This window comes from Armigeres subalbatus, chromosome 2 (genome assembly GCF_024139115.2).
Source record: "Armigeres subalbatus isolate Guangzhou_Male chromosome 2, GZ_Asu_2, whole genome shotgun sequence".
Lineage (NCBI taxonomy): Eukaryota > Metazoa > Arthropoda > Insecta > Diptera > Culicidae > Armigeres > Armigeres subalbatus.
Window position 1 is genome coordinate 345,451,631 of NC_085140.1, and position 26,362 is coordinate 345,477,992.

General features: G+C 39.2%; 2 protein-coding genes across 6 annotated transcripts in view; both read left to right on the plus strand.

Moving 5' to 3' along the window:
- Positions 1-1,612: 1,612 nt before the first annotated feature.
- Positions 1,613-21,842, plus strand: LOC134212890 (chromodomain-helicase-DNA-binding protein 1). Of its 3 annotated transcripts, none has more exons than XM_062691185.1 (7): positions 1,613-2,106; positions 7,695-8,303; positions 8,407-8,516; positions 15,102-19,835; positions 19,900-20,076; positions 20,342-20,458; positions 20,538-21,842. In XM_062691185.1, the coding sequence occupies exons 1-7, from the start codon at positions 2,098-2,100 to the stop codon at positions 20,803-20,805; spliced, it is 6,024 nt and encodes a 2,007-aa protein (XP_062547169.1). In that variant the 5' UTR covers positions 1,613-2,097; the 3' UTR covers positions 20,806-21,842. The 3 variants fall into 3 exon arrangements, with proteins under 3 accessions (XP_062547169.1, XP_062547170.1, XP_062547171.1); XM_062691186.1 differs by having other exon boundaries at positions 20,541-21,842; XM_062691187.1 differs by lacking the exon at positions 1,613-2,106 and having other exon boundaries at positions 8,074-8,292.
- Positions 21,843-23,553: 1,711 nt separating this feature from the next.
- The window catches only part of LOC134212895 (inositol-pentakisphosphate 2-kinase), a 507,776-nt gene continuing 504,967 nt past the window's right edge, over positions 23,554-26,362 (plus strand). Inside the window, exons 1-2 of one of the 3 annotated variants that reach the window (XM_062691191.1) lie at positions 23,555-23,886; positions 23,998-24,155. The gene's annotated coding sequence lies outside the window, so the exon portion shown is untranslated. Of the gene's footprint in view, positions 24,156-26,362 lie in introns of all 3 variants that reach the window. The other 2 variants (XM_062691194.1, XM_062691192.1) reach the window with 2 other exon arrangements.

The following is a 26,362-nucleotide window of genomic DNA, read 5'->3' on the forward strand; positions in this document are numbered from 1 at the left end:
ATGAAATATGAAATGTCGTATTTTTTCTCCGAATATTGAACCTCGTACAGAATTTTTCTTGACTTTCCTTTTTTTTTAATTTGTGCAATTTTATGTATTTCAGTGTATTTTTTGCAGTAGAAAGTAATTTTCGTGTAATAATGCATTTTTATGAAATATTTGTATTATTTTGTATTATTTGCATTTTTCTGCATTATTTTTTTTCGTGTACTTACGATTCAACATTCAATATCAGTGAATCGCCCCTCGTCAAATCGTTGCATTAATTTATCGTTGAGTTGAAATCAATTGCAATGAAAATGTTTTGTTTCTGAATAGGAATAAAAATAAACTTTGAAAACTTCCACACGGTAATTTTCTTATCACGCAAGAAAATTGACTCCTTAAATGTATGTGTAATTTCTCATACTTTTCTAAAAGACGCCTTCTCATTAAATTTATTTGATGCTAATGATCACCATACGTCCGGCACATACTTTGTATTTGACAAACTTCTGAATTAGATGACTAATTAAAAGTCCCCCAGGCATTCACCGACCAACTCGACGACCAGTAGAAATGCTCATCAAGTTGAAGGCAAGTTGGTAAAAAATGGCGTCCTCTGAAAATTTCATTCGAGTGCGTCAGTTGACTAGCGGATCCGTATCGTTTGCGGTACAGTTTTGTTTGATTTGGTAAGTAATTCAATCTAATCATAACTAAGTACGGTTTGAGTATTATTTGTAGAATTTGTAATTCTAGGTGCCGCTATTTGCATACGCCAAAAAAAATAATCGGAGTCATCGATGGAATCTCTTGTGCGTCTCCAGCGTGCATTCCTGCTCTGGCAAACAGTTTTTCATGGGGAACAAGAGAAATGATGCCAATATCGATGCACATAACCGTACGTCTTTGCGTACGTACCATCGTCAACATCCAGCTGCTTTTAAATGTCACGCTACCGGAACTTGCAGATGTAGGAATTGTACAGCCCATTGAACAACTACAGGCACTTTTAACACGAAGCACAATTTGTATACCATTGTTTTGTTGCATAAAAACGCATGACTCACTATGATGATCGGCAAAGGTCCCTTCAAAAACTTCAATGAAGCAACCTAATGAAACAACCTTCTCAGATGCAAACAAACATTTTATCAATAAATTATCGGTCGTCTATCACAATTGTAGTTTCATTAAAAAAAAACAAATATTTCAATAATAATCCAGTAAAAGCACAAAAATCCAGCGATAAGAATCATTTTCCTTACGCATATACTCCATAAACTGAACTTTTTAAAAGTATGTGTTAACTTTATAGATTCTATTTTGTCAACCCATGTATTTGATAGAAATGCATACTGGCGATAATTCATTAATATCACACATACTTATCATGAGTACAACCCCATTGCAAAAATCCATGTGGGTTGGCACATGAATTGAATGACCTTTTTTGTTTGAGCTTGATCAAAATGTAACATATACGCTGATTTGAAAAGGTATACCTGAAATTTTGAGTTCAGTGGCTTCATACCGGCGAAAATGCGACGCGGAGACTTTTCCAGTCATCTTTTCGCCTGCACAGAAAAAAAGGCGAAACCGAACGGTTCGCACTCGCAGCAGCCGAAGCTGGCTGGCTTGTCGTCATTTTAAGATGGCGCCTTGAAGTGAGCGGAGTAACGCGAATTTTTGTGCCCGTTATACTGCCAAGAAGAGTCACTGTGCAATCGCAACCCAATCAGGTCCGAGTGCCGCCTCAAAACAAAAACAGTGGTGACCGCGAGTGAAAACACGTAAATTTCGGAAGTGATCTGTGTGATTATCGGTGGAAAATTCTAATTTTCTCGCTAGTGATTTTCGAGTCCTTGTGAAGGAAAAATTTCTTTTCGGCTACGTAGCTCAGACAAGAGGTCATCCAAAATGGCGTCCGGTTGCAAGTGATGAAAATTTTTCGCGATAGTGAAAATTAAATTTCGGTCGTTTAATGTGACTATTTAGCTTTGAATTGAGTATTTTTCGATGAATTGGATAGAACGCAACAATTTAAACGTGAATCCCCGCGAGTTGTATCCACTTTAGTTTAGAATTATAAGGAAAAACCCTTTGGAATTCGTCATGAGCCAGGTAAATTGCTTGTTTATTTATTAAATACGACTTTTCCGGCTAAAATAATCCGTTTTTCATGTCCCGGGGTCGTTCCGCTCTTTGGAATCAGCGTCAGGGCGTGGCTTGCCCTCAGCTAAAGTCAGGAATTTCGCTTGGAAAGGACAAGTCTACGGCTCCAATTTAGCACTGGATGGGCTCTCCGGAAGCAAACTGGCCAGTTTGGGGCAGAAGCAATGCCTGTGCCACCCTGGAATCTGTCCAGAAAGTTTCCGCTGGGTACGCCCTTTCCAACGAGCCCACTATCGGCAAAATCGAAGGGGGACCCTTTTTCGCAAATTGCACTTTTATTCGGCCTAGTCGGTTAAAATAGCAAGAAAAAGCGGTCCTCACAATGAATCCGCCGCGAATTCCGGGTTTTCTGGCCGTTTTCGGACTTTTTCACGCCCCTGAAAAGTGCCACGTCACGTGGAATTTTCTAGAAGCACGCGGTCCAACTTCGATCCCCGTGAAAAAGAGGATTTTCAGTGGATTTTCAAAGCTTTCTTGCTTCGGAACGTTGTTTACCGGAGAATCCATTGCTTCGGAGTGATTGGTATGGAATTTAGGCCGTTTTTGGACATTTTTCACGATTACGTAATCGGCTTCTTTGTGGTGAAAAAAATCCGGATGATGGACAATGAGTGAACTTTTGACCGGATTTTCGACGGTTTTTCAGTGTTTTTGGTGACAACCGCGGTACCCTAATCGGTTCCCAGGGTTTTGGTTGAAAAATTTGCGGGATTTATTCCGTTTTCATCTTATTGCGTCGTGGGCTAAGGCGGTCGACCGAGACTTGGCCGCTGGAAAAGTCTGACCTGGTGATGAAGGAGGCTGGATTTTAGGAAATTATCGTTCTCAGAATGTCAGTTTTGCCGGTTTTAAGTGTTTTTGAGGTTTTTCTTATATATCCTTGGTCTCAATGACCTTTGAGTGTCCGTAGAGGACGAGTTGTTGTCTCCAGATTGCATTGGATAGTTGGTCCAGGACGGAATTACATCGTTTTGGGTTTGAATCCTGCTATCGAATTCCGGAACATAGAATCAGATGCTTCATGGAAACCAAAAACTGTTGATTGGAGTGGTTCTCTATCATTTAATATCCTAAAATATCTGCTTCTGAGAAAAAATGTGTTCTAGAATTGACTTTTTACAAACAAGTGAGCAAGAAATTATTAAATTTTGTACTAGAAATGTAATTATACTTGTTTTTACAATTGGTTTGTATAATAAATCGTCAAACAAAAGTAAATCTTTCTATTAGGATATCCGAAATTCGCCGTATTTTACTTAAATAACTACTTATTTTTTAATTTTATCATACATATGTTTATTATAAGTGAATTTTTTTTTCCTTTTTTTTGATATAGTGTACTATCTGTACTGTGGAAGGTAAAACCTGAATAAATATAATTTGACAACAATAACTCTTATGACATCAAACATTTCTATTACTTTTCTTTGTGTAAAATGTTTCCAAATAATTACTATAATATACTGTTTCAGCATTTGTTTAATTTGACGTGTGTTGATATAAGTGAATTATACAAAATAGGTTACAATAATCGATTTATTTTATGCTAAATATATGACATTTAGTGATCAAAGGAAACTTTTGTTAGGGTCTTCATATAAAGAATAATGTAATTGTAATTTCATTGATGAACGGTGGCCTGCCAGTTACAAAACTTAAGATCACGTCAAGGAAGAATACGAGATATTGAATTTTTCTCTCATGAAAATTGCAGTCAGATTTCCACATTTAGTATCCTGTATATATTCATAACGAGGTAGATGTTTAAAAAAAATCCTGGGTATTGGGCATTCTTATAGAAGCCATAAAAATATTAAAACTGAAAGTGATTGAAATGTCTTATTTAGAATTATCGAAGGAAAAATATGTTTGCTCATCCTTTTTATTTGTAATTGATTAAAAAAAACTAATTTAAATGGAACATGTTTTTTAAATTTTCGAAATTACCAATCGTGTAAAATTACATTCTTGTAAAGTTCATTTATTTTTATAAATTACATCTTGTTGGCACGATGAAGCCATCTTTCACCACACTCCAATATTTGTTAGTCGGTTAAAAATGTATCGATGTTTCATCAATTTGTTAGTTAGTTAGCCAGATATGCCAAATATTTGACGTCACACTCGCTCCTTATTGACGCCATTCCTGCTTTTTCTAGTTTCTTATAATCTAAATATATCTTTATATCGGCAATCAGAAAATGTGTTATGTGTGTTATGTTAATTTGCGGTAAAACTTTTCCAAACTGATATTTAGTAAGGTCGTTTACTGCCGTTCTACGCATAGTTGTCCCATGTATATAGGAAATCCCAGCAAACATGGGACAGATATGCGTATGACGGTAGTTTAGTAGTTTGCTCAGAATAGATGTTTAGATTGCTTCTTGAAACACGCCTGGTACAATGGCTTTTGACTGTCTGGGTTGTTACGTTTTATGGGCGTGAGTGATTTCATAGACGTTCAAAATGTGATTGAAATTAAAATATTTGGTGCAATTCTTCTTCTTAAGATTGTTTTTAGTTTTTTGTACACAATTCTATCTGCATCTTGTTTAGTGTGTACTTGTGACCAATAGTTCTGTGTACAATAGTGGTTTCTTCATTGATGAAATTGACAACATTGAGAAATCCTTTACAATACGGTTATACTTTTGTGGTGATATTTTATTGGATTTAGGAGTCATTTAAGTCACATTTAAGGCTCGAGAAAAGTTGAGCGAAGTAAAGAGCTTTCTGAATGATTTACCAACGGCGGTGTATCGTCTGTCTCTTTCCGTCCTTCGAAAAATTGAGATTGTTGTAGTACAACACTGAGAAATATCAGAAACACTCATTCAAAAAATACGGATTTATGTAGTGGTTTGATGCCAATCTTTGTTCTCCCATAATCAGTATGCTACCTACCTGGGTACGAAGATGGCTGCGGTGTCATTGCACGGTTTGTTGGCTTTGTCGATCTTGGTCTTGCATTTTTCATCATTCGCACCAAGTGATCAGCCCATTGAAGTTTGCCATATTTACATATTCTTTGCGCAGCCCGTGAAGAATGCATCTGAGCCACAATACCCTACATCAAGCTCCAAAATACGTGACTCTGTTAACGTTCACTCTTCATGTCTGTGAAGAACCACCGAAAAAATAGGGTTTTATACCAAGCGCTTCCTAAACAGCGTCTTGGTAGAGTCAATGATCACGCCTGATTTCGCCATATTCCTCTTCAGTGGGACAAAGCCTCCATTACTGCCGTTCGAACGATTCATATTATGTCGATGACGTTCACCATTACTGTTCAACTTCAACTTCACTTCGACTTCCTAATACTCCTTCAATATCTTCGTTAACCCTTAAAGGCGCAAGGCGATTTTTTTAGAAATCGTCGGAAATATTTTTAACGTAAATAACCATTGAAATTATTAACATTGAACGTATTTCCGGTTTGTTGTTTTAAAACAACATTGCGCATTTAAGGGTTAATTAAATTATTGAATTACTACTTCCACCTGATTCACCATTGTGACGCGCCATTGACAGTGGATCCGATCCATGCTTTCCAGTGTTTTTCTTTGGTTTTTAGGCCATTCCTTTTATATTGTTTGGTTAGAACATCTGCCTTCAAGTAATTTTCAGATGCATGTTCTTCCCACGGGACTGACACTTGTATACCTCTACCACAGTTCATTCCGTAGCCAACATAGAAAATTCCGCACTGACAGCCATAAGAAGAATCATGGGAAAGAAAGAGATAGGTGCGTTCCACACTGACAGTTCCATAAACGACAAGCAGAAGAACGGAGACTGCATCTACACTACGAAAACACAACCAAAACATCAGACCCCCGGTTCTTCCTAGGTTTTCAATATACCGCGTAGCATAACTGCTCTGGCAAACAAAGCTAAACAAATCCTATGATGTTAACAGCATTTAGCAAGCGGCTTAAAGGCCGGATATGTTGACGTTGCCGGCAATGCAAGTAAAGGATGCGATTTTTGGCTTTGCCTGAAATTTTGTAAATTTCGAATGATCTTCCAGCTATTCAAAATATCTTGCCTATGTTCCGGGTATAAGGCCACCCGGAGTGGAAATTAATTACTATGTCTGAAACTCGATTATGCATATCGACATTGTTGTCTCGAAAGGGCTAAAGTCGCAAACGTAAACATTGACTTCTTCTGCTGATTTCAAGAAGATTAGAGACATGGCGTTATTTTCCACTTCCGTTCGATAGAAGGCGCGGAGCGCCACCAGTTCCAAGTGGTTGTTAGCTGAGAGCGGTCCTAGTTGTTGAGGAATTTGCAGGAAAAGGCATTGTTGGAAAAGACATTGGCCCTTATAAAACAACCGTGTCGATAAGCACAACATGTGACAGATTTATTTCGGAAAAGGTATTGGAGAGTAACTGCTCTCTTCGGTGGGGTTTGATTCCACGAAACCAGGCACGCTATGCAGGAGCGTTCCCTAATAAGCTTTCCCCCCGTCCTTCTCCGTAGCTTAGCGGGTACTGATGAAACGAAATTTCCAGCAACGGGCACGTAGCCAAACTCTCGCAATACATTTTCAGAACTAATCCTCTCATATGTAATTATCATATGTCTAGATCAAAGCCCACCGAAGGGAGCGGTCAGCAATCGCTTGGAAATGGTGCGACGATCATTAGTGCTGTCCAATGAGAGCTTGAAGTAGCTCGAAGTTTCTCCCTGTCCTGCTCATGCCCATTTGTTGGCAAAAAAAGAACGAGCAGAACGGGAACAACTTCGAGCTGCTCATTGGACAGCATTGTGTTTAGAAGTGTGATTATAAAGATACATTATTTAACCTAACTGACGTATAGAAGTTTGATACTCGTATAACAATTCCCAATATTCTTTACACTTTGTTTGGTACAATGTTTTGTTAAGAAAAAATGAAACGATGGAACTAATTTTATTTACGCACTTTCTGAAAAAATGGGTGGCATTAGTTTTAAAGAGAATCATTATCATTCAACAAAATCGATAAAATAATGTTTGATTACAAAATCATGGTACGCCCAAAGTATTCGGAATTTCGATTTATAGCACCATTCCCGAAATAGATTGCGAGTTGTGGAAAGATAACCAAAACTAAACCAAACATGAAAATTTGTGACTTTTTCAAGGTCAAATACAATTACGCTCATTTTTGATAAAAGTTCACAGATATGTGAGTTAATGAAATAATGAAATCTATCTCCCTAACAAGCTTTTTTGTCCTCCCTCATGGGGTTTTCTCATTACATTTTATATTACACGAGAAAGGCACAATTAACGCAAACATTTATGGGGGGAGGAGGGTCTGCCATTTTCTTACGCTCCATATAAATAAAAAATGATTTATATGGGAAAAATCTTACTTGGGGGGAGGGGGGTTGAAAACCACAGAAAAATTGCTTACGTAATTAGTGTACGGCCCCCAATCAATGATAAGCAATAGTAAAATTAGAGCTAAAAATCAAGGTCAGTAACGAAACTACCTAACTAACCATTTCAACCCTTCTGCTTCTCTTTCCGTACCCGAACAGTCAAAGGAGGATAAAAGCGACTCGGACAATGAGTCTAGCAGCGATAGCAAAAGCGAGTCCGGCTCGTCGGAATCGGAAAGCGAAAGCGGATCCGGCTCGTCTAGTTCCGGTGGTTCCAGCGACAACGAGGAGGACCACCAGCGACGGGACACCAGTGTAAATACTTCGGCCCAAAACGACGACGATAACGCGCAGGATGGATTGAAACCGGAAGAGAACGGAACCGCTTCCGGGGACGACGGTGAGGACGATGAAAACAATTCCAGTGCGAACCACCGGAACAATGTTAGTAAATCTGGCGACGAGGAAGATGAGGACGGTGAAGAGAATGATAGTGGCGCGGTCAGTGCCGAGAAAATGAACCATAGCGGCGAGACGAATAACGACAAGTCTCGGAGTAGTGGCCACTCGGAAGGGTCGGGATCGGAGGAAAGCGGCGAGGAAGACAATCAGAGCGAGGCACAGAACGGTTCGGACTCGGAAGATAGTGGCAAACCGAGCAACGCCAGTCAAACTCAAGATGATGATGACGATGATGGTTCGGGGAGTCACAATTCGGACGATGACAACGAGCAGGAGGAAGAACATTCGTCAAAAAGTAGTTACGATGTAATATTTGCCTTCCTTTCGGATCATTGGTTGTATTAAATTGTTACCCTTTCTTCACTTTTTCTCGTTCGTTTGCGTGGCTTGTGTGTTACGCGCATCGTAGGATGAAGACTATGCCGCCAATCGTCGTCGGAATAATGCACGTAAGAAGGCAGCGGCTGCCCAGGCCAAACGTAGGACTACTACAACGGCGCAGCCGAAAAAGAAGAAGAGGTAAGTGTTATCAATTTCAAATAGGTATTCAATTTGTCGTCAATATGAGTGATAGTGCAACAAAACATCCGATTTGACACGTTGTATAATGTGATCATTCCTCGAGCAGCATATGATTAGGGCCGAAAAGCTAAGTTCAACGTTGACAGCAATTTTTTAATAAATGGAATGGAAACCCATTCAAAATTTGCAAAATTTTACCGGCCATACGTCCGGCTTCTAAGGGGTTGTACACTAATTACTTAAGCACTTTTGGGGGAGGGGGTCTGCCATTTTCTTACGCTCCATATAAATAAAAAATGATTTGTATGGGAAAAATCTCTTACATGGGGGGAGGGGGTTGAAAAATCCCTAAAAATTGCTTATGTAATTAGTGTAGGTACAGCACTAAGCCGTTTGCTCAACACATTATCGAATTTGTTTAGCTTTGTTAGCCTGAGCAGCTATGCGGTGAAACTATGAATAATATACACCTTGCAATTGCTTGAAGCCAAATTTTCTTACCAAAGTGAAAGCCCCAAAAACCAAAGCAAAACACTACAAATGATAGTTTAGTGCATCGAACAAAGGACTTAGAAGCCAATTTGGTGCAATACATAAAATTTATTGTGCTTTTAAAGAACTGCATATCAAGAACGGAGTTTGACAAAGCATGAAGAATCATTTACAATATAGAATCATTTATGCTGAAAAATCAAAAATCATGGTTTCGGCTTGTAAGCCCTAATCATATCGTTTCGCAAGATTTGTTCGAATTAAATTGCTAGGTCGTTAGCATATATTTCGAAGTTAATACACTTTATTAGTGGTGCCTTACTTGTGCTTTATAAAAGTAATGAAAAGGCAAAACAGATTGGTCAATAGGCGCGATAGGTAGAAAACCTTTATTCTATTTATTTTATATTGGTTTTTGCATTACGCATTGTATGCATTCTTGCGTAGGAAAAAGATCATAAAACTAGACCGCAACTGATGAAAAAATCTAATAATGCTAAGTATCAACAAGTGGAGATCTTAATAGATTCAATCAAAGAGAAATGATTTTTTTTATTATCTACGGGATACTTCGAGTAACATTTTACATTATTGACATTATTGGAAGAACTCGTGACTATAATTATAGAAGTTTTTTGTGCCTTTCTTATGCACCAAGCTGTAACGAAAGGATTACTCCTGAAACGAATTTTTGATAGGAGACCCGCAGGCTTCCATATGCCAATCGACTCAGCTCGACGAATTGAGCTTCTTCTTACACGATTTGCTTGCAACAAGTAAAATTCGAAATTTTTAAGGAATCTTTTAAAGCAACACAACACAATGTCAGATATAAATTATTGATAAAATATATTAAGATAAATTAAGTCGTTTTCAAATGAATTTTGGTGAATCTCCAGGAATGTCTAGCATAATCACAATTTTGGAATAATAGTTAACTTCTGATGAAATCTCGCTTAACTTTTCAAAAGGACCTAAGTAACATTTTTTTCATGAATTAATTTGAGTACTGCAATCAAAAGCTTTCATGTTGTTCTATTGATTGCGCTATTCAAATTAATTCATGAAAAAAATGTTACTTAGGTCCTTTTGAAAAGTTAAGCGAGAAATACTAATGAAATTCCAAGAGGTTGGAACTTGACCAGTTTTTTTTTTACAGAAAAATCTATAAACTCTGAAAGAATGTGTGTTTTTTTTTAAACTTGTGATGGAACTTATCTGCCCCTATTCGCATAAGCGTCCCATGTCAGTTTTCTTCAACTTGAGAAATATGCCGTTGAATTTTTACAACTCGTTTTACATGGAGAAATACAAAAAAATCTAATAAATTGGTAAAACCTTCAATCTTTCTAAAAATTTGGCATAATATTCTTTATCTGTATACATTGCTATGGAGCTATTAAATGGACCATAATTATATTTATTTTATGTGCAAAAGTGTATCAAAATTTGGAATGTGACTGTTATGCGAATAAATACAGTAGACGTTCGATAACTGCAAGTCATTTAATTGCAATGCTTTTTAACTGCAATTCGATAGTTGCAACAGTTTTGCAGTTATCGGACCGCTAAACTTCAAACTGATTTCAAACTCAATGACAGCTGCATTGCGCTGCAAATTTAGATGCACTTTTATTGCTTCTGACGTCAATTGACAACTGTTTGACGTCTAGAATGCGTTGCAGTTATCTAACGGCATTCGTTAACTGAAAAGTAAACATTTTGCCGTTATCGAACGGCTACTGTAGCAAGATGGGACAAAACAAGTGGGTTTTGATTTTCAAATTTCTAGAACAAAGCTTATTATTTTATCAGTTTTTCTGAAAGATGAGATCATTTTAGGCTTATATCTAGCAGAAAACCAAAATCGTCAAAAATCGACATGGGACTCTTATGCGAATCGCGGCAGCTCTGGTAACATGCTTTGGAGGATGGACTTTGTAGAATTTTTTTCTAGAACAAATTCTATATGATTTCAAAGGCAGATAGCTTTAAATATTCATATATTTACGGCAATCTTCAAGAAAAACCACCTAATATGAGTTTATGGGAACTAAGATTATGTCAATAGAGGTTCCATTTTTAGAAATTCCTTTTGAAATTAATTGTCAATTAAAAGCCAAGTAAATTTTTATTTTTAAATTTCATTATGAAGGAGTTTTCTCCATTCTGTTAATAGCAGCACATCGGATTACGCGCCTTCTATTAAGAATCTCTCAATTTAGTTATCAAAATATGTGACTACGGTGTATCTCGTGTTTTATCAATCGATCCATTATTGGGTTGATTTCTGTGTGACATGCGCCAGCCGCAGTACTTCGCCACGTCTCTAGGTTTTGTGCCTTAGACGAACTCTCATCGAACACCTCGATTGTATTATCGACAGTCTGGCTACGTGCTCAGCCCACCGCAGTCGTCCGATTTTCACGGTGTGACCGATGAATGATTCTCTGTATCAACAGCTGATGCATTTTGTGGTTTGATTCGCCTCCTCCTTCGTACCGTATTCCATCTGTACGCCACCATAGATGGTACGTAACAATTCACTTTCGAAAATTCCAAGCCCGCGTCGGACCTCCACGAACATTGTCCAGGTCACGTGTCGGATAGAGAACTACCGGTCTAATGAGTGTTTTTTCATAGAAAGTCTGTTTGGTGCGGCGGCGAACTCTATTCGATCAGAGCGTTTTGTGAAGCGCAAAGTACGTACGTACGTATTTATCTGCTGCTATTATTTTCAGCGGTCACAAGTGGGCTGGAGTACACGACTTGCTTACTTACATATGGGTCCTGTACATCCCGAATGGTTCTGTATTGCTGTTTTGCACTCAGGAAGACACTACCTACTGGTTTATTGTTTGTATCTGTCGTCTCTTTCTAACGAGATGCAAATTTCGGTTTTCAGTTGTATGATGTGGCTTAAAATGCACCAGCATTCAGAGTAAGTAAGAGAATGTTTTGATTTTCATAAAATTGTCCTATGGAATGCATGTCTTATGACAGTTTATTAACCTTTTCCTTCCCATGGTATTTGTACCTTCCTTGGTATGGTACCTTCAAATGTTGAACCTTCCGACTTTCTTTGAATTGTTTCAACAACAAAAAACAATATTTGGCACACTTTTTTGCGTTGATTAGACTGCCCTACAACCAAAAACTTTTTTTTCGTTTTCCACTAATTTCAGCTATGTTAAATAACTTTGTTCTAACATTTTTTCAAAGATGATACCTTCTCATTGAATTTTTTGCAAAAAGCCGTGGGAAAGACAGGGTGAAAAAAACAAGTGAACCGTTTGTTGAGAAACTTCATATGTGATATTTTTGGCCAAAATAAGATTTTCATATATTCCGAATCCTATACCAAAAATACGTATTCTGGCAAAAAATACGAAAAACAAATTTCGTTCGGAAATGTATCAAGAATTTTCCGTTTGTTTAATATGTACACGCACTTTGAAGAGCAAGTACTGAAGTACTGCTTGCAGTTTTCTAACTGGAAGTGTCTCAGGACATTGTTCTGATCTGTATCAAAGTTCTGATCTGTATATTCTATTGATCTGTATCAAAGAAATGATTCAAGTGTAACCTGGATTCAAACCATGGACGTCAAATTCAGATTTAGCGAAAAAAGATCTCAGGATTTTCATAATTTAATTCCTATAAAACATTCTTATTTTTTATTCAATGGCTCTGCATTCCAACTGGAACTCGGTCTGCTTTTCAACTTTTTATTCTATTAGTATTTCTCCGGCTATAAATTGAAAGTTTTTCTATGTCCGCCTTTACATGAGTATGTATCTTATGTGGCAAGCACAATTTATACAATTATGCCAAGGGCGTCGTTCCCGTTCACAGATAAGACATTGTGTCTACACCTGTCGAAGGCTGCAGTGCGGGAACCGGAACATAGTGAGCGGCAACGCCACACGCCGGCGCACGTTGAGGCAAACCCACTCAGCAGACCCAAGGACACCCGGATTAACCCGCTGCAAACGAGCCTCGAGCCATTCCAGTCTTCCGAGCCAATCCTTATCCCGAAGTTACGGATATTATTTGCCTGTTTCTCATATACTCTAAACCTTGGAGACCTGCTGCGGATTCGGTACAAGCTGTTGTGAGTTTACGTGCCCCAGGTCCAAGAAGAGAACATGAACACAGCAATTTAGTACCATGCTCTACCAGGCTGTTCAACCAAATCTCTCTATAAAAGCCATGTTAGTGGCTAGTGACCACGTGACTGTAAAACGGAAAAGAGATTTTTTCCAATGTGACTTGTTGGCTTCTCGAAGAAAAGGATACCTGTTGCCGATGATTACAAAGGTTTCTGCTCTTGGCACGCAACCTTCCTCCACTTCAGTCATCCAAGCTCTGATCCAAATCATCCAAGCTCTGATCCATCCAAGTCCGTCTCGACTTGTACGCCAGTGATAATGTATAGGAAAACGCGCAATCCAAGATATAGGCATTTGATCTTCAAACGAGCTATCCTGCAATTCATTAAAGTACTGTCTCTGACTCTGAGATCGTGGAATCAACAACCAATTTAAAAGCCATGCTCCTATTTGGTAGCCACCATTTTCAGACAACGCAACGATTTTTCCTGCAGTTATCGCACAATACTCAATCCAGTTAAAAACGGATTGGTTATAGCATTTGGAGATAGTGCGCTGTTTTCATTTGGCAAAACACTATCATACAACGTTCTACTCTCCAAGTTGAGTTTAACGTACGGATTGTCAGACAAATATCCAACTTCGTTATTCGACAATTCTGCTTTTATACTGGAGTGAGTACAATAGACGTTGCATAGATGCAAGTGGATTGTTGCAACAGTTTTGCAGTATATCTAAACTTAAAAATGATGTTATTGAACGGCACACGTTAAATGAAACGTTAACATGTTGCAGTTATCAAACGGCTAGTATATATCAGGTGGCTCCAAGTAGGAACGTCATGTGACAAGCCAAAATCCCACATGATAAAAAAATGGCTGTCTATGAATTGTGAAATCGCACCTGATGCGTCGTGTATCAATGCTTAATCTGGCTTTAACACTGGTTTTAAAACCAACGCAAAGTACTCTTTTTTATGGCTGTCATACCGATTTTTACGTATTGGCTCGCTCTTCATTTTAGGGCTTTTCTTTGTGCTGGACAGATTTACTCTAAGAATCTTCATAGAATAGTAGAGTTGGAGTTGCTTTGTATTTTCTTCACAAACACGAAAAAATTCTTGCCATATTTCCCTCTTTTCCATAGAATCCTAGCCTAGTATTCTGTTCCATACCACATTTCACCTCAACAGTATATATTTTTCGATGGACTTTTCTTGCTAATACTGTCAGGTTCCAACTTACGGCCTTTTTTCTGAGTTTCATCTAAGAACAAACATTTCTGTTCCATGAAAATGTGAAAACCTGTAAAAAATGAACTGTGAGAAAAGATTAGCTCAAATTTGGACAGCTATTTTAATAACCCGGCTTTTGCTAATTTTTTGGAGATATTCGGCAGTTAACGTCCTACAGTCTCAACTAAGAAACTTTGCGGTATTTTGTGCGATTCACAATCCAGGGGCAGATTCAATTGTGACTCGAGTTGAAACACACGTTCGTATCTGGTGCTCCCGATAAGTTGGATATCTTTCGAAGAAAATCTATAGTCCTCGTTTCTGGTGTCCGCTTGTCCCAGCACGTTTGAACATTAGTGAACATCTAAAATCATCTACAATTTTGTAAAAAAAAGAATAAGTTTTATAAAAATTAATATCAAAATAATCAATTATCGATATTTATACTTTCTTGTTTAAAATTGATTTTGTTGAAGTTGACTGTGAAACATCTGATTATAAATGAGGTAAGAAAGTGTTTTTAAACAGGCTAAACTACAATTTTTTACATAAAATAGTTTTACATCTTTCGATGCCACAATTCGAGAACATTCTTCTATAGATGATACTGCGCAGAATCGGAAAATTTTTCACTCAATGACGACATTGAAGGCTATAATTAAACACTCTGTTCCGGCAGGTTGATTTTGTCAGCTTTGAAATCTAATTTGCTATCATTGTTCGGTGTGTGAATTCTCTTTGCAGTAGTAACCGTTGGAAATCGGAAACGTCAGAGGACAGCGATGCGAGTGAACCGGATAGTTCCGATGACGAGGACGACAGCCGAAGCTATGGGGCCCGCAGAGCTGCAGCAACCAAAAAGCGTCCCGCTCCTGCAGCAAAGTCGAAACCAGCAGCCAAGAAAAAGAAACGAGCTGCAGCTTACTCGTCCGATGAGGCAAGTGACAGTGAAGGAGAAACGTCGCGGCAGGGCAGAAACCGGAGGAAAACAGCTGTTAGCTATAAGGAGGCGAGTGGTGACGACGTTACCGATAGCGAAGATTTGCTGGAAGTGGACCAGGAAGCCGAGGAAGCTGCTGCTGCGGCGGCTGCCGAAGAGGAGAAGTCTGAAACAATCGAAAGAATAATTGGGCAACGGATGGGGAAGAAGGGCGCCACTGGTGCGACCACAACGACTTATGCCGTTGACGAAGGTGGTGATCCCAATGAAGGTATTGATGAAAAAGATACGGACAGCATCGAACAACAGTATTTGATCAAATGGTCTGGTTGGTCGTATCTGCATTGCACGTGGGAATCGGAAGATACTCTAAAGGAGCAAAAAGTGAAGGGAATGAAAAAGTTGGAAAACTACATCAAGCGGGAAAAAGACATTGAATACTGGCGGAAATATCAAGCTGGACCAGAAGACATCGATTATTACGAATGTCAACAGGAATTACAACAGGATCTGCTGAAAAGCTATTATAATGTGGAACGCGTTATAGCGCAGGTGGAGAAACCAGAAGGCGGAATCGATTATCTGTGTAAATGGGAATCTCTTCCGTATGCGGATTCAACTTGGGAGGATGCCAGTTTGATAGTGAAAAAATGGGAAACGAAGGTGACTGAGTTTCAAGACAGAGATAACAGTAAGAGGACACCATCGAAGCACTGTAAAGTAATGAAGAGCCGACCCAAGTTCCACCATTTGAAATCTCAACCAGAGTACCTTGGGGAGGATCGAGGCTTGAAGCTTCGAGACTACCAAATGGACGGTTTAAATTGGCTGGTTTTGACGTGGTGCAAAGAAAATTCTGTCATCCTGGCCGATGAAATGGGATTGGGTAAAACGATCCAGACCATTTGCTTTTTATACTACCTGTTCAAAGCACAGCAACTGTATGGACCATTCTTGTGTGTGGTACCGCTAAGTACTATGACCGCGTGGCAACGAGAATTCAACATTTGGGCACCGGAGATGAACGTAGTGACGTACCTCGGTGATGTGCCGTCACGTGAAATCATCCGTCAATATGAATGGTGCTTCCCCAACCAGAGGCTTAAGTTCAATGCTATTCTAACGACGTACGAGATTCTGCTCAAGGACAAAACTTTCCTGGGAAGTGTCAGTTGGGCGGTTCTTTTGGTTGACGAAGCACATCGTCTCAAGAACGATGATTCTCTATTGTACAAAGCATTAGAAGAGTTCGATACGAACTATCGTTTATTGATCACCGGAACACCGCTCCAAAACTCCCTCAAAGAACTGTGGGCTCTACTCCACTTCATCATGCCAGGCAGGTTCGACACGTGGGAATCATTTGAAAGGCTTTACGGCAACACCAGTAATGATAAATCGTACACCAAACTGCATAAGGAACTCGAGCCCTACATTCTTCGGCGAGTGAAAAAGGATGTGGAAAAAAGTCTTCCGGCAAAAGTGGAACAAATTCTTCGAGTAGAAATGACATCTATCCAACGGCAGTACTACAGGTGGATTCTGACAAAGAACTTTGATGCTTTGCGGAAAGGTACTAAAGGTTCGATCAACACATTCCTAAACATTATGATCGAACTGAAAAAATGCTGCAATCATGCTTTGTTGACCAAACAAGAGGAGTTTGAAAATCAGACGAACCAGGATGAGGTGGTGGTTCAGTTGCTGAAAGGGTCTGGGAAACTGGTACTGCTAGACAAGTTGTTATGTCGCCTGAAGGAAACTGGCCATAGAGTGCTGATATTTTCCCAGATGGTACGGATGTTGGACATTCTGGCAGAGTATCTTCAGAAGAGACATTTCTCCTTCCAGCGACTGGATGGCAGTATTAAGGGCGAACTTCGGAAGCAGGCGTTAGATCATTTCAATGCGGAAGGGTCAACGGATTTCTGTTTCCTATTATCAACTCGTGCCGGTGGATTGGGTATCAATCTAGCCACTGCTGACACGGTCATCATTTTTGATTCAGATTGGAATCCACAAAACGATCTGCAAGCACAAGCTCGGGCACATAGGATAGGTCAGAAAAATCAGGTCAACATTTATCGATTGGTTACTGCGCGATCGGTGGAAGAAGATATTGTAGAGAGGGCGAAGAAGAAGATGGTGTTGGACCACTTGGTCATTCAACGGATGGATACAACTGGTCGGACGGTACTGGATAAGAACGGAGGAAGTAATGCGACTAATCCGTTCAACAAGGACGAATTGTCAGCGATTCTGAAGTTTGGTGCCGAGGAATTGTTTAAGGAGGATGAGGAAGGAGACGATGAACTGGTATGTGATATTGATGAGATTCTGAAGCGGGCGGAAACTAGGGATGAGAATCCCGAAATGCCGGGCGATGAACTGTTGTCGGCTTTCAATGTGAAAACGTTTGATTTTGATGAAGAAAAGGAAACTTCTGCGATTCGAAACACCGTAAAACCACCGACGGAAGCCGAACAGGATGGTGATACTAAAGACTGGGATGAGATTATTCCGCAAAATTACCGGGAGCGGGTGGAAGCTGAAGAACGGAACAAAGAGTTGAACGATCTGTATCTGCCCCCGCGACGAAAAACTCTTCAGCAACTGAATCAAGAGGAGGGTAGCGGTGGTAAGAAAAAGCGGAAAAGACAAGCCGATGATGACACCGAAGACGAATCTGATGGAAGTGAGGATGGAAAAGCCAGTAAGAAAGCGGGTACGAGGGGAAGACCTTCCAATAAGGAGAAAATTCCAGGTTTTTCGGACAATGAGCTGCGAAGGCTCATCAAGAGCTATAAGAAATTCCCAGCACCACTGAAACGATTAGAAGCAATCGCAGTAGATGCCGAGCTTCAAGAAAAACCTCTTTCCGAACTAAAGCGGGCAGCCGAGATGTTGTACGATCGATGTGTTCAGTTCATGGAACAGTCCAAAGAGAATGACGAAAAAGAGAAAACTGCCGAAGAGAAGGCTAAACGAGGTCCTCGAGCAGCTTTTTCCATTCGTTTCGGAGGCGTCTCATTTAACGTAAAAACTCTGCTGCAGTGTGTCGAAGAACTGGCTCCATTGGATGATTTTCTACCTCAAGATGCGGATGAACGAGCTAAATGGATTCTCAACATCAAAACCCGTTCCGCCAACTTCGACGTTGATTGGAACAATGAAGATGATTCTCGGCTACTTCGAGGAATCTATCAGTTCGGCATTGGTTCCTGGGAAGCAATGAAAATGGAAGAATCTTTACAATTATCGGACAAAATTTTATTGAACGAAGCCGATAAGAAACCTCAAGCCAAACATCTTCAATCGCGTTCCGAGTATTTGCTGAAGATTATCCGCAAGCACATTGAACTGAAGAAAGGAATTGGTAAGAAGCCTCGCAAGCAACGCAAACCACGCGGTGATAGTAAAGCAATCTCTGCGGAAATGGTGCATTCTCCGCTGTCTCCCGGTAAGGACGAACCTGAGAACAACGAAACATCCTCAACGGAAGATAAAAAGACCTCCGTGTCAAATGTTTCCAAAATCAAGAAATTGTCTGAATCGGATTCGCATCACCATGAGCACGATACGAATTCGAATGGTCCTAAAGAAGATCAAAAGGAACCTCATAAAGATAAAAAAGAACGAAAGAAAAGGGAAACAAAGACTAAGGAAACTAAAAAAGAGAAAAAGAAGAAGAATACGGGACCAATGCACTTCACGGCTAATAACGAACCGTGTGCGTTGAATATTATCGGAGATCTGGATCCGAATGTATTCAACGAGTGTAAGGAGAAGATGCGACCGGTCAAGAAGGCACTTAAAACACTCGATAATCCTGATCAAACACTGCCGGCGGAGGAACAGGTGAGCCAAACGAGAGCCTGTCTGTTGAGTATCGGTAATCAAATAAACCAGTGTCTCTTGGTCTACAAAGACCCGGAGAAAATCAAAGAATGGAGAAGCAATCTGTGGTATTTTGTGTCGAAATTCACTGAAGTCGATGCAAAGAAGCTTTTTAAATTGTACAAGCATGCGCTGAAAAAACGTGGCGAAGGTGACGACGGACATGTTTCCAGTGAAAAAAAGAAAGATCACCATCACCATCATGGCCATCATCACCACGGTCATGGTCATGGGCATCATCATCACCATTCCAAGGATGGTGGGAGCTCCGCTCAGAACTCACCTGTCAAGGAAGCTAAAGACAAATCGGACAAGACTTCGAAAAGCATTCCAGGCACACCACAAGCTCTGCAAACGTTGGGTAAAATCAAAAAGATTAGCAAGAAAGACAACAATCGGAATCAACAGCAGAGTGCATTGGTGGTGTCGACGCCGTTGGCTGAAAGGGAAAAGGAGAAACCGTTGGCCAGCGAACGACGAGATCGGAAGGAGAAGAAACGCTTACACGGTGGAACTGGCGCACCAGACCGGGGTGGTGATGACAGCAAGGATGATAATTCGTTTGCGGCAAAGCGCAAATTGGAAGACGGAGAATTGGACGAGAATAGCAAAGAGTATAAGCGGTTGCATGGTGATGGAAGGTAAGCACTATTGTTAGAGGGGGGTAAAATGTGAATCTCACCTTATCTGTGGCCTTCATTGTAGGAACAACCGAGATCGGGACAAAAAGTGGGACGACTATGATCGGGATAGAGGGCCGCGGGGTGGTGGCATGTCCCGTGGTCCTCCCGGCACACCACAAGGAATGCGGGGTGGAATGTTCCAAGATGGAGGAGGGCGCGGTGGTCCTTATCCGGACGATCGGTGGAATAGTCGAGACAGGTATGAATCGTTGTAAATTAAATGTTTCAATTAGTGTGCTCTAGTCTAACTCTTCTAGTCTCGAGTAACAAAAAAAGCAAACAAAATCTGCACTCTTGGCATGTTTATGCAAACATTCAATTTCCTACAAACATTTTTTTACTGTTTGTATCTAGTAGTTTGGCTTTTGTCTTGTTTAGTTTACATAACATCAGTACTCCAAATGTAGGTCAAGTTTAATTAATCCTTGTTTCACATGATAATATTCTGTTTATATGCTCAACAGGTTTAGTGACCATAAACGGGACCGATACGACAATTACAATCGACACCCGCCATCAAACTATCACCGCGATCATCGAGATCGGGATCGAGGTGATCGATCCTACAAGGATAAGCGAAGGTAAAGAATCTTTTTTTTGTTTTCTCGGTTATATATTATCCAATCAGACTAAGATGGAATTCCCACTTGTTTCTTGCAGTAGGTACCCGCCCAATACAGGAGGTTATCAGAACAATCATTACGGCATGCCTCCAAGTAATTACTATCCTCCGGGTGATAATCCTTATCGATACGCAGCCGGTTATGACCGGGGTGGAGGACCCCCGGGTGGGGGAAGTGGTGGTTCAGGAGGCGACTTTATGGACTACAGAGGTGGTGGTGGTGGCGGTGGTGCCGGTAGTGGCAGCGGAGGCGGTGGAGGACGAGGAGACTACGAAAGAAGGCCGCCACCTCCCGCAAGCTCGTAGCTTACAAGAGAGAACGTTGAAGATGATCCAATAGAAAAAATAGCCACAAACGCAGTAAAGCTGTGCATGTTAAAAGCTAGGATCTAAATTAGACTTTTCTCAATATAGTTGTACAGAACAAAGGACAGATTATTTAACTCAGAAGATGCTATATAACCTGATATATAGTGAGAGCAATTTGGTACTTTTTGATACCACCTTAGGGGCATAATTTCTAGAAATTAGTTATTTTCTCAGACTATTGAGAGAATCTTGTTTTAAACTCGATTTATAATTTATTAAGCCGCAACATTTTCAAGTAAACGAGAAAGAAGGAATTCTATTAGTTTTTTTGTTGTACAAAATCCCCATTGTGAAATGAACTCAACTAATTTGTTTTTTCAACGTGTAAATTAGTAATTTTCGGATACCTCAATTTTGTCGTCCTTGGTGAGATCAGCAGCAGAAGCATGTTGTTTTAGTCACCAAACACAAGCACAGCGACGTTGTGTATGTAAATAGTAGGCGCGAATAAATTCGTTTCTTTGTGTTCATGTGGATGTTCTATCGAATGCCGTCTTTTATTTTTGTGGCATGTACAGTTGTATAAATTTAATACAGGAGTTAGTTTATAATAAATCCGCATACTGGAACAAAAGTAACAACACTCTACCAAGTGAAACTACGGTGTGAATGTGCGCTAAAGACTGGCAATTTTTGTCTTAGCTTTTAAGGCTTAGGAGGAAATTAATTTACCAACTATTTTAATTTATATCAACACAAATCTATGGTCGAAAGGAATACGAAGTCGTTCGTAACCGATGAATAACAAACATGTTTCAGGTCGTTTTTTCGTCGAAGTAGAAAAAAAAAACTCATGCAGAAAAAAACCTTTTGAAGTTCTAAAACTGAAGTTCTAAATCCTGCACATAGGATCTCCTCATAAGACGAAAAAATCATGTTTATTACAACATGTAGGCAAACGGTGAAAAATAACAACCTGCCTAAAACAAAAATTAATCAGCAAAAGAATAAAAATAAAAACCTTATCAACAGTGCGCAATTTCTTGGTTTGCCTAAAACGTACCGAAATCTCAGATAAGCGATTATTATTATTGTGCTGCTATTTAAATTGCATGGTTGATTCGAGTGATAATAGTCGAAATAGACAGATAGTGACCGCAACAAAATCCGAATTTTCAATTCCATTTTTTTAGGGCTGATACCATGAGCCTAAGTGGGTGCTTAACGAGCTTGAAGTGAATTTTATATTGTTTAAATTTTAAGATGTTTTAATTTTATTTTGGGTAGATGGATTTATCCGTGTAGGTAGGTGTAGGTATCCGTGTAGGTTTCGCTTCTTGTAGGTTTTTGTAGGTCCGTGTAGGTTTTTCTTATTAAAAAAATCTTGTGCGTGACATTCATGTGTGGGGAAACAGCTTTTACTACTACATTCGAACGAGCTCCCAAGAAGCCGTAGTGTACACTCTGAAAAATCTTCACGTCATATTTACCTGAAAACAAATGTGGTTCTCATCCACCCTACTTTTCACGTAAGAATGACCTGAATGACAAGTAACCTGAACAAAATTTAGTTTCCTTGAGTTACGTGATTTATCCGGTGACTCTGACTGGATCTTCCAGTACAAATGACGTGAAGCTTGAAAGAAGTTACGTGTTTGATCAGGTGAACCTGACGTGATTTGTACGTACCGGTTACGTGGAATTTTAGTGAAAGCTACAAGACAGCCGGTAACCACTATATGTTTTGAAATGTATTGCAATATAGTGATTTGGGAAATAATGCAAAAATGAATAGGGACTGCTCATAAAGGGAACTCTTTTCGCGTTGTTGATGCATTGATACAGGGAATGCCGTCATTTTGTGATTGCGCTTTGGAGTTATCGCAGAAACACTGTTGAAGAAAAAACAATGTTATCGGCGGATGTTGAATGAAATCTATCAGATTTGTTGAGAAATGATGTCAATGAGAATCGCTGATAATTTGAAACCAGTTGCTTGCTCGAAAACTGCTAATATTGCCGCTGTTAAATAATTAACCAAAAAGTAGTGGAACCTAGACTATAAATTTTATACTAACGCGACCGGAAAACTGTAGCTCTAGACTTCCATGCAGCTTCCTTTTCTTTCACATCATTTTTCAACGAATCTAATAAATTTTATCCAACCTCCGTTGCTTTTTTCCAAAGAGGAGAAATGCAGGCACGGAAAATATCCGCCTAGATGCACCTGGAATATCACTTACCTCCGCCCGCGAAGTCTCATTATGTTTAGGTTATGTACCATTCATTCTTGTTTACAATGCAGGTCTTCCGCAAATGCCGAAGCTGCATCACACTAACACACTAACACAAATTCACAATGACATAAATTTTCAGTGCAAAACGTAAATAAACGAGCATAAATTCCGTACAAAAATCCAAGATGGCTGAGTTGGAGATATTGACAAGTCGGATAACCTGTATACATAAAAAAATCTTGGTGTAGTACGTCATCATTTTATTAATTACATTTTTCATCACCCACAAATACGCTTGCAGTACCCATAGTTATTCTCTCTAACGTGCTCTAACTCTCTATCCTCAGAGATGTCGTAAAATCCCGATTAATCGATTACTCTCGCATGTTGTCGATTATTGAATCGATTAATTTTTGGGAAGTAATCGATGCAAAATTAATCGATTATCACAACGATGAATCGATTAATCGAAGTAATCAATTAATTTGCAACATCTCTACTCAGTATTTTTCTTTGTTTATATGTCGCGAACGAGATTGGTCGGTCGTGTGGGCGATTCGCAAAATATCTTACCTTGTGTTTTGGATTTGGTACTCCAGCGGCTGAAACTGCAATACATTATAGTGCATAAAGTTTAACTCCATAAATGTTTGCAGTATGGGGCTATCGTTTAATAATAATATAGGATAATTTTATGCTGGTCTAGGGAAAATGTGTCCATGGTTGAATAAAATGTATGTTTCCAAATCTGTGGGTCGCTATTCTCTAAGTTAGCTCATGCATCATCGATGTTCATGAAAATGACCTCCAGTGTTTCGAGAAGGATGTATATTACAAAAAGGTGATCAATCTGTGAAAAATATGTGCAAAAATTCGATAGAGAAAGGATACGATTGTGTTTCAAAAATCAAAGTGAATGGGATTTTACTCCCGCCTTTATCATTCTTATTAGAAACCTCGATATGTTCCGGAAAGCTTCAGTGATTAAAAGGTCAGCATAAACTCGATGCTTGGAAGGAATGCTATGCATACACATGATGAAAACAGCACACTACAAGAGTGAAGGCCCAACACATATGAGAACTTATTAGCCTTCCAACTCCGTATTTGGTAAGTATACGACCGATGTGCTTCAGTAAAGGTCTGGGCCAAAAAGCTCCTAGTCTGTATTTAGTCGAAAAAACGAGCAATGGGTAATGTTTTCAACATAACCGCGAGTAGACGTAGGACTTGTAGAAACGTAACGTATTTACATTTAATTTCGTACTTTTGGATCTATGGAGTTTGATTATAGTATTGATTTTGGAAACGACAACTTTTATGCTGTGTAGAATTATTGGCAATTTGTTTATTCAAAACTTCTGGAAATAAAACTAATAATCAAATACATAATTAGAATGGCTTTGTTTCTAACTATTAGGCCCTTATTTACTCAAGCAAATGCAGTGTATTTACAGATTTCTTATTGATGATAGTATTTGAAGTTTAAAAATTGCCGGCTTGGCCCTACAACTTCAATTTTAATTATTATTATTATTATTGTTTTTATATTGTTGCTTAAATTTTAAAATATAATGTATCATGACGGCCTTCAGGAGGCGCTAGTGTGTTTTTTTTTGCCTTTCTCGTACAACTAAGTTGTACCGAAAGGCTATCATTTCACTCCGAAAACGAACTTTTTATAGAAGCCTTTGAGACCAATTCTATTACAGTCAAACCTCCATGAGTCGATATTGAAGGGACCATCGACTCATGGAAATATCGAGATGAGGAATATAAAGTCATTAGGAAGCTGTTTGAAGGGACCATCATAGTAACCCAGAAAATATTTTTTAATATGGAATAGTTTGCGTCCAGGAGTCGATTTGGAGTGGTAGAACATCGACTCATGGAGGTTTGGCTGTATATACCAATCGACTCAGCTGAGCACATGTCTGTCGGTCCGTGTGTATGTATGTGTGTATGTGTGTGTATGTGTGTGCACAAAAGCTATAAAAACATTAGATTTAATTACTATGTCTGAAACTTGATTATGCATATGTACAACATGTGATAGATTTAGTTCGGAAAAGGTATTGGAGGGTAACCGCCCCTTCGGTGGGGTTTGATCCCCAGAACCCCAGTTCGCATGACAGGTGCTTTCCCTACTAAGCTACGAAGGACCTCCGTCGTCCACCGCAGCTTAGCGGGTACTGATGAAACCAAATTCCCAGCCCCTACCTACCTGGTGCTGGGAATTTGGTTTCATCAGTACCCGCTAAGCTGCGGTGGACGACGGAGGTCCTTCGTAGCTTAGTAGGGAAAGCACCTGTCATGCGAACTGGGGTCGTGGGATCAAACCCCACCGAAGGGGCGGTTACCCTCCAATACCTTTTCCGAACTAAATCTATCACATATGCATAACACATATGCATAATCAAGTTTCAGACATAGTAATTAATTTCCACTCCGGGTGGCTTAATACCCGGCATATAGGCAATTAACTTTGAATGTAGGGTATGATGGGGCAAGATGGGTCGCCTAAAACAGAAACATTTTATTTCAACTTTTCAACATGGATCTATAAAAATAGCTCATAATCTGTAAGCGAGGGGTATGAAATAACAAAAACTCCACTTTTTATTCCATTTCGAGTCATTAAAGTAGAAGTCTATTTTTCTGTCAATCAAAAAATGGCGGGGTAAGATGGGTCAAACAGCGGGGCAAGATGGGTCACCTTTAAATACTGCAAATCATATTGTTTTTATTCCCAATATTGAATTACACACAGATAGATAGCTTTATTGCAAATGATTATATTGAATAAAAAATAATTTTTAAGCCTTGGGTGAAGAAATGGCTCTACATTTAAAAATTTCTGCAAATTCTTATGAAAAGAAGCCGTCTAAGTATAGCTTTCTTAAAAACAAAAACTGGACATTTTCAATAAACAAATTAACATCATTATGTCAAAAGTAACCTTAAAATGATTAAACCAGCAATGGAAAATATGTTTTGAATACGAACTATGCCCTTCAGTATGTGCTGACCCATCTTGCCCCATTTGTAAGTTCACGTTAGAATGTCTAATTTTCGATCAAATTTATTAATTTCAACGCAGTTAGTATAACATCACCTACATTACATACGTTCACTATGTTACTAAAAATGGTTAAATTTAACATTGCTCGACGAGATTACACGTTTTATAGAAAGTGTGTTTCGCATAAGAAACAATGCTGAAAAATATTTTACCTTGCCATACTCTACCAAAATAAAATTTTATCATCAAATCAAGTGATAATAAAGTAGAACCATTATTCCTCCTACAAAGTCAT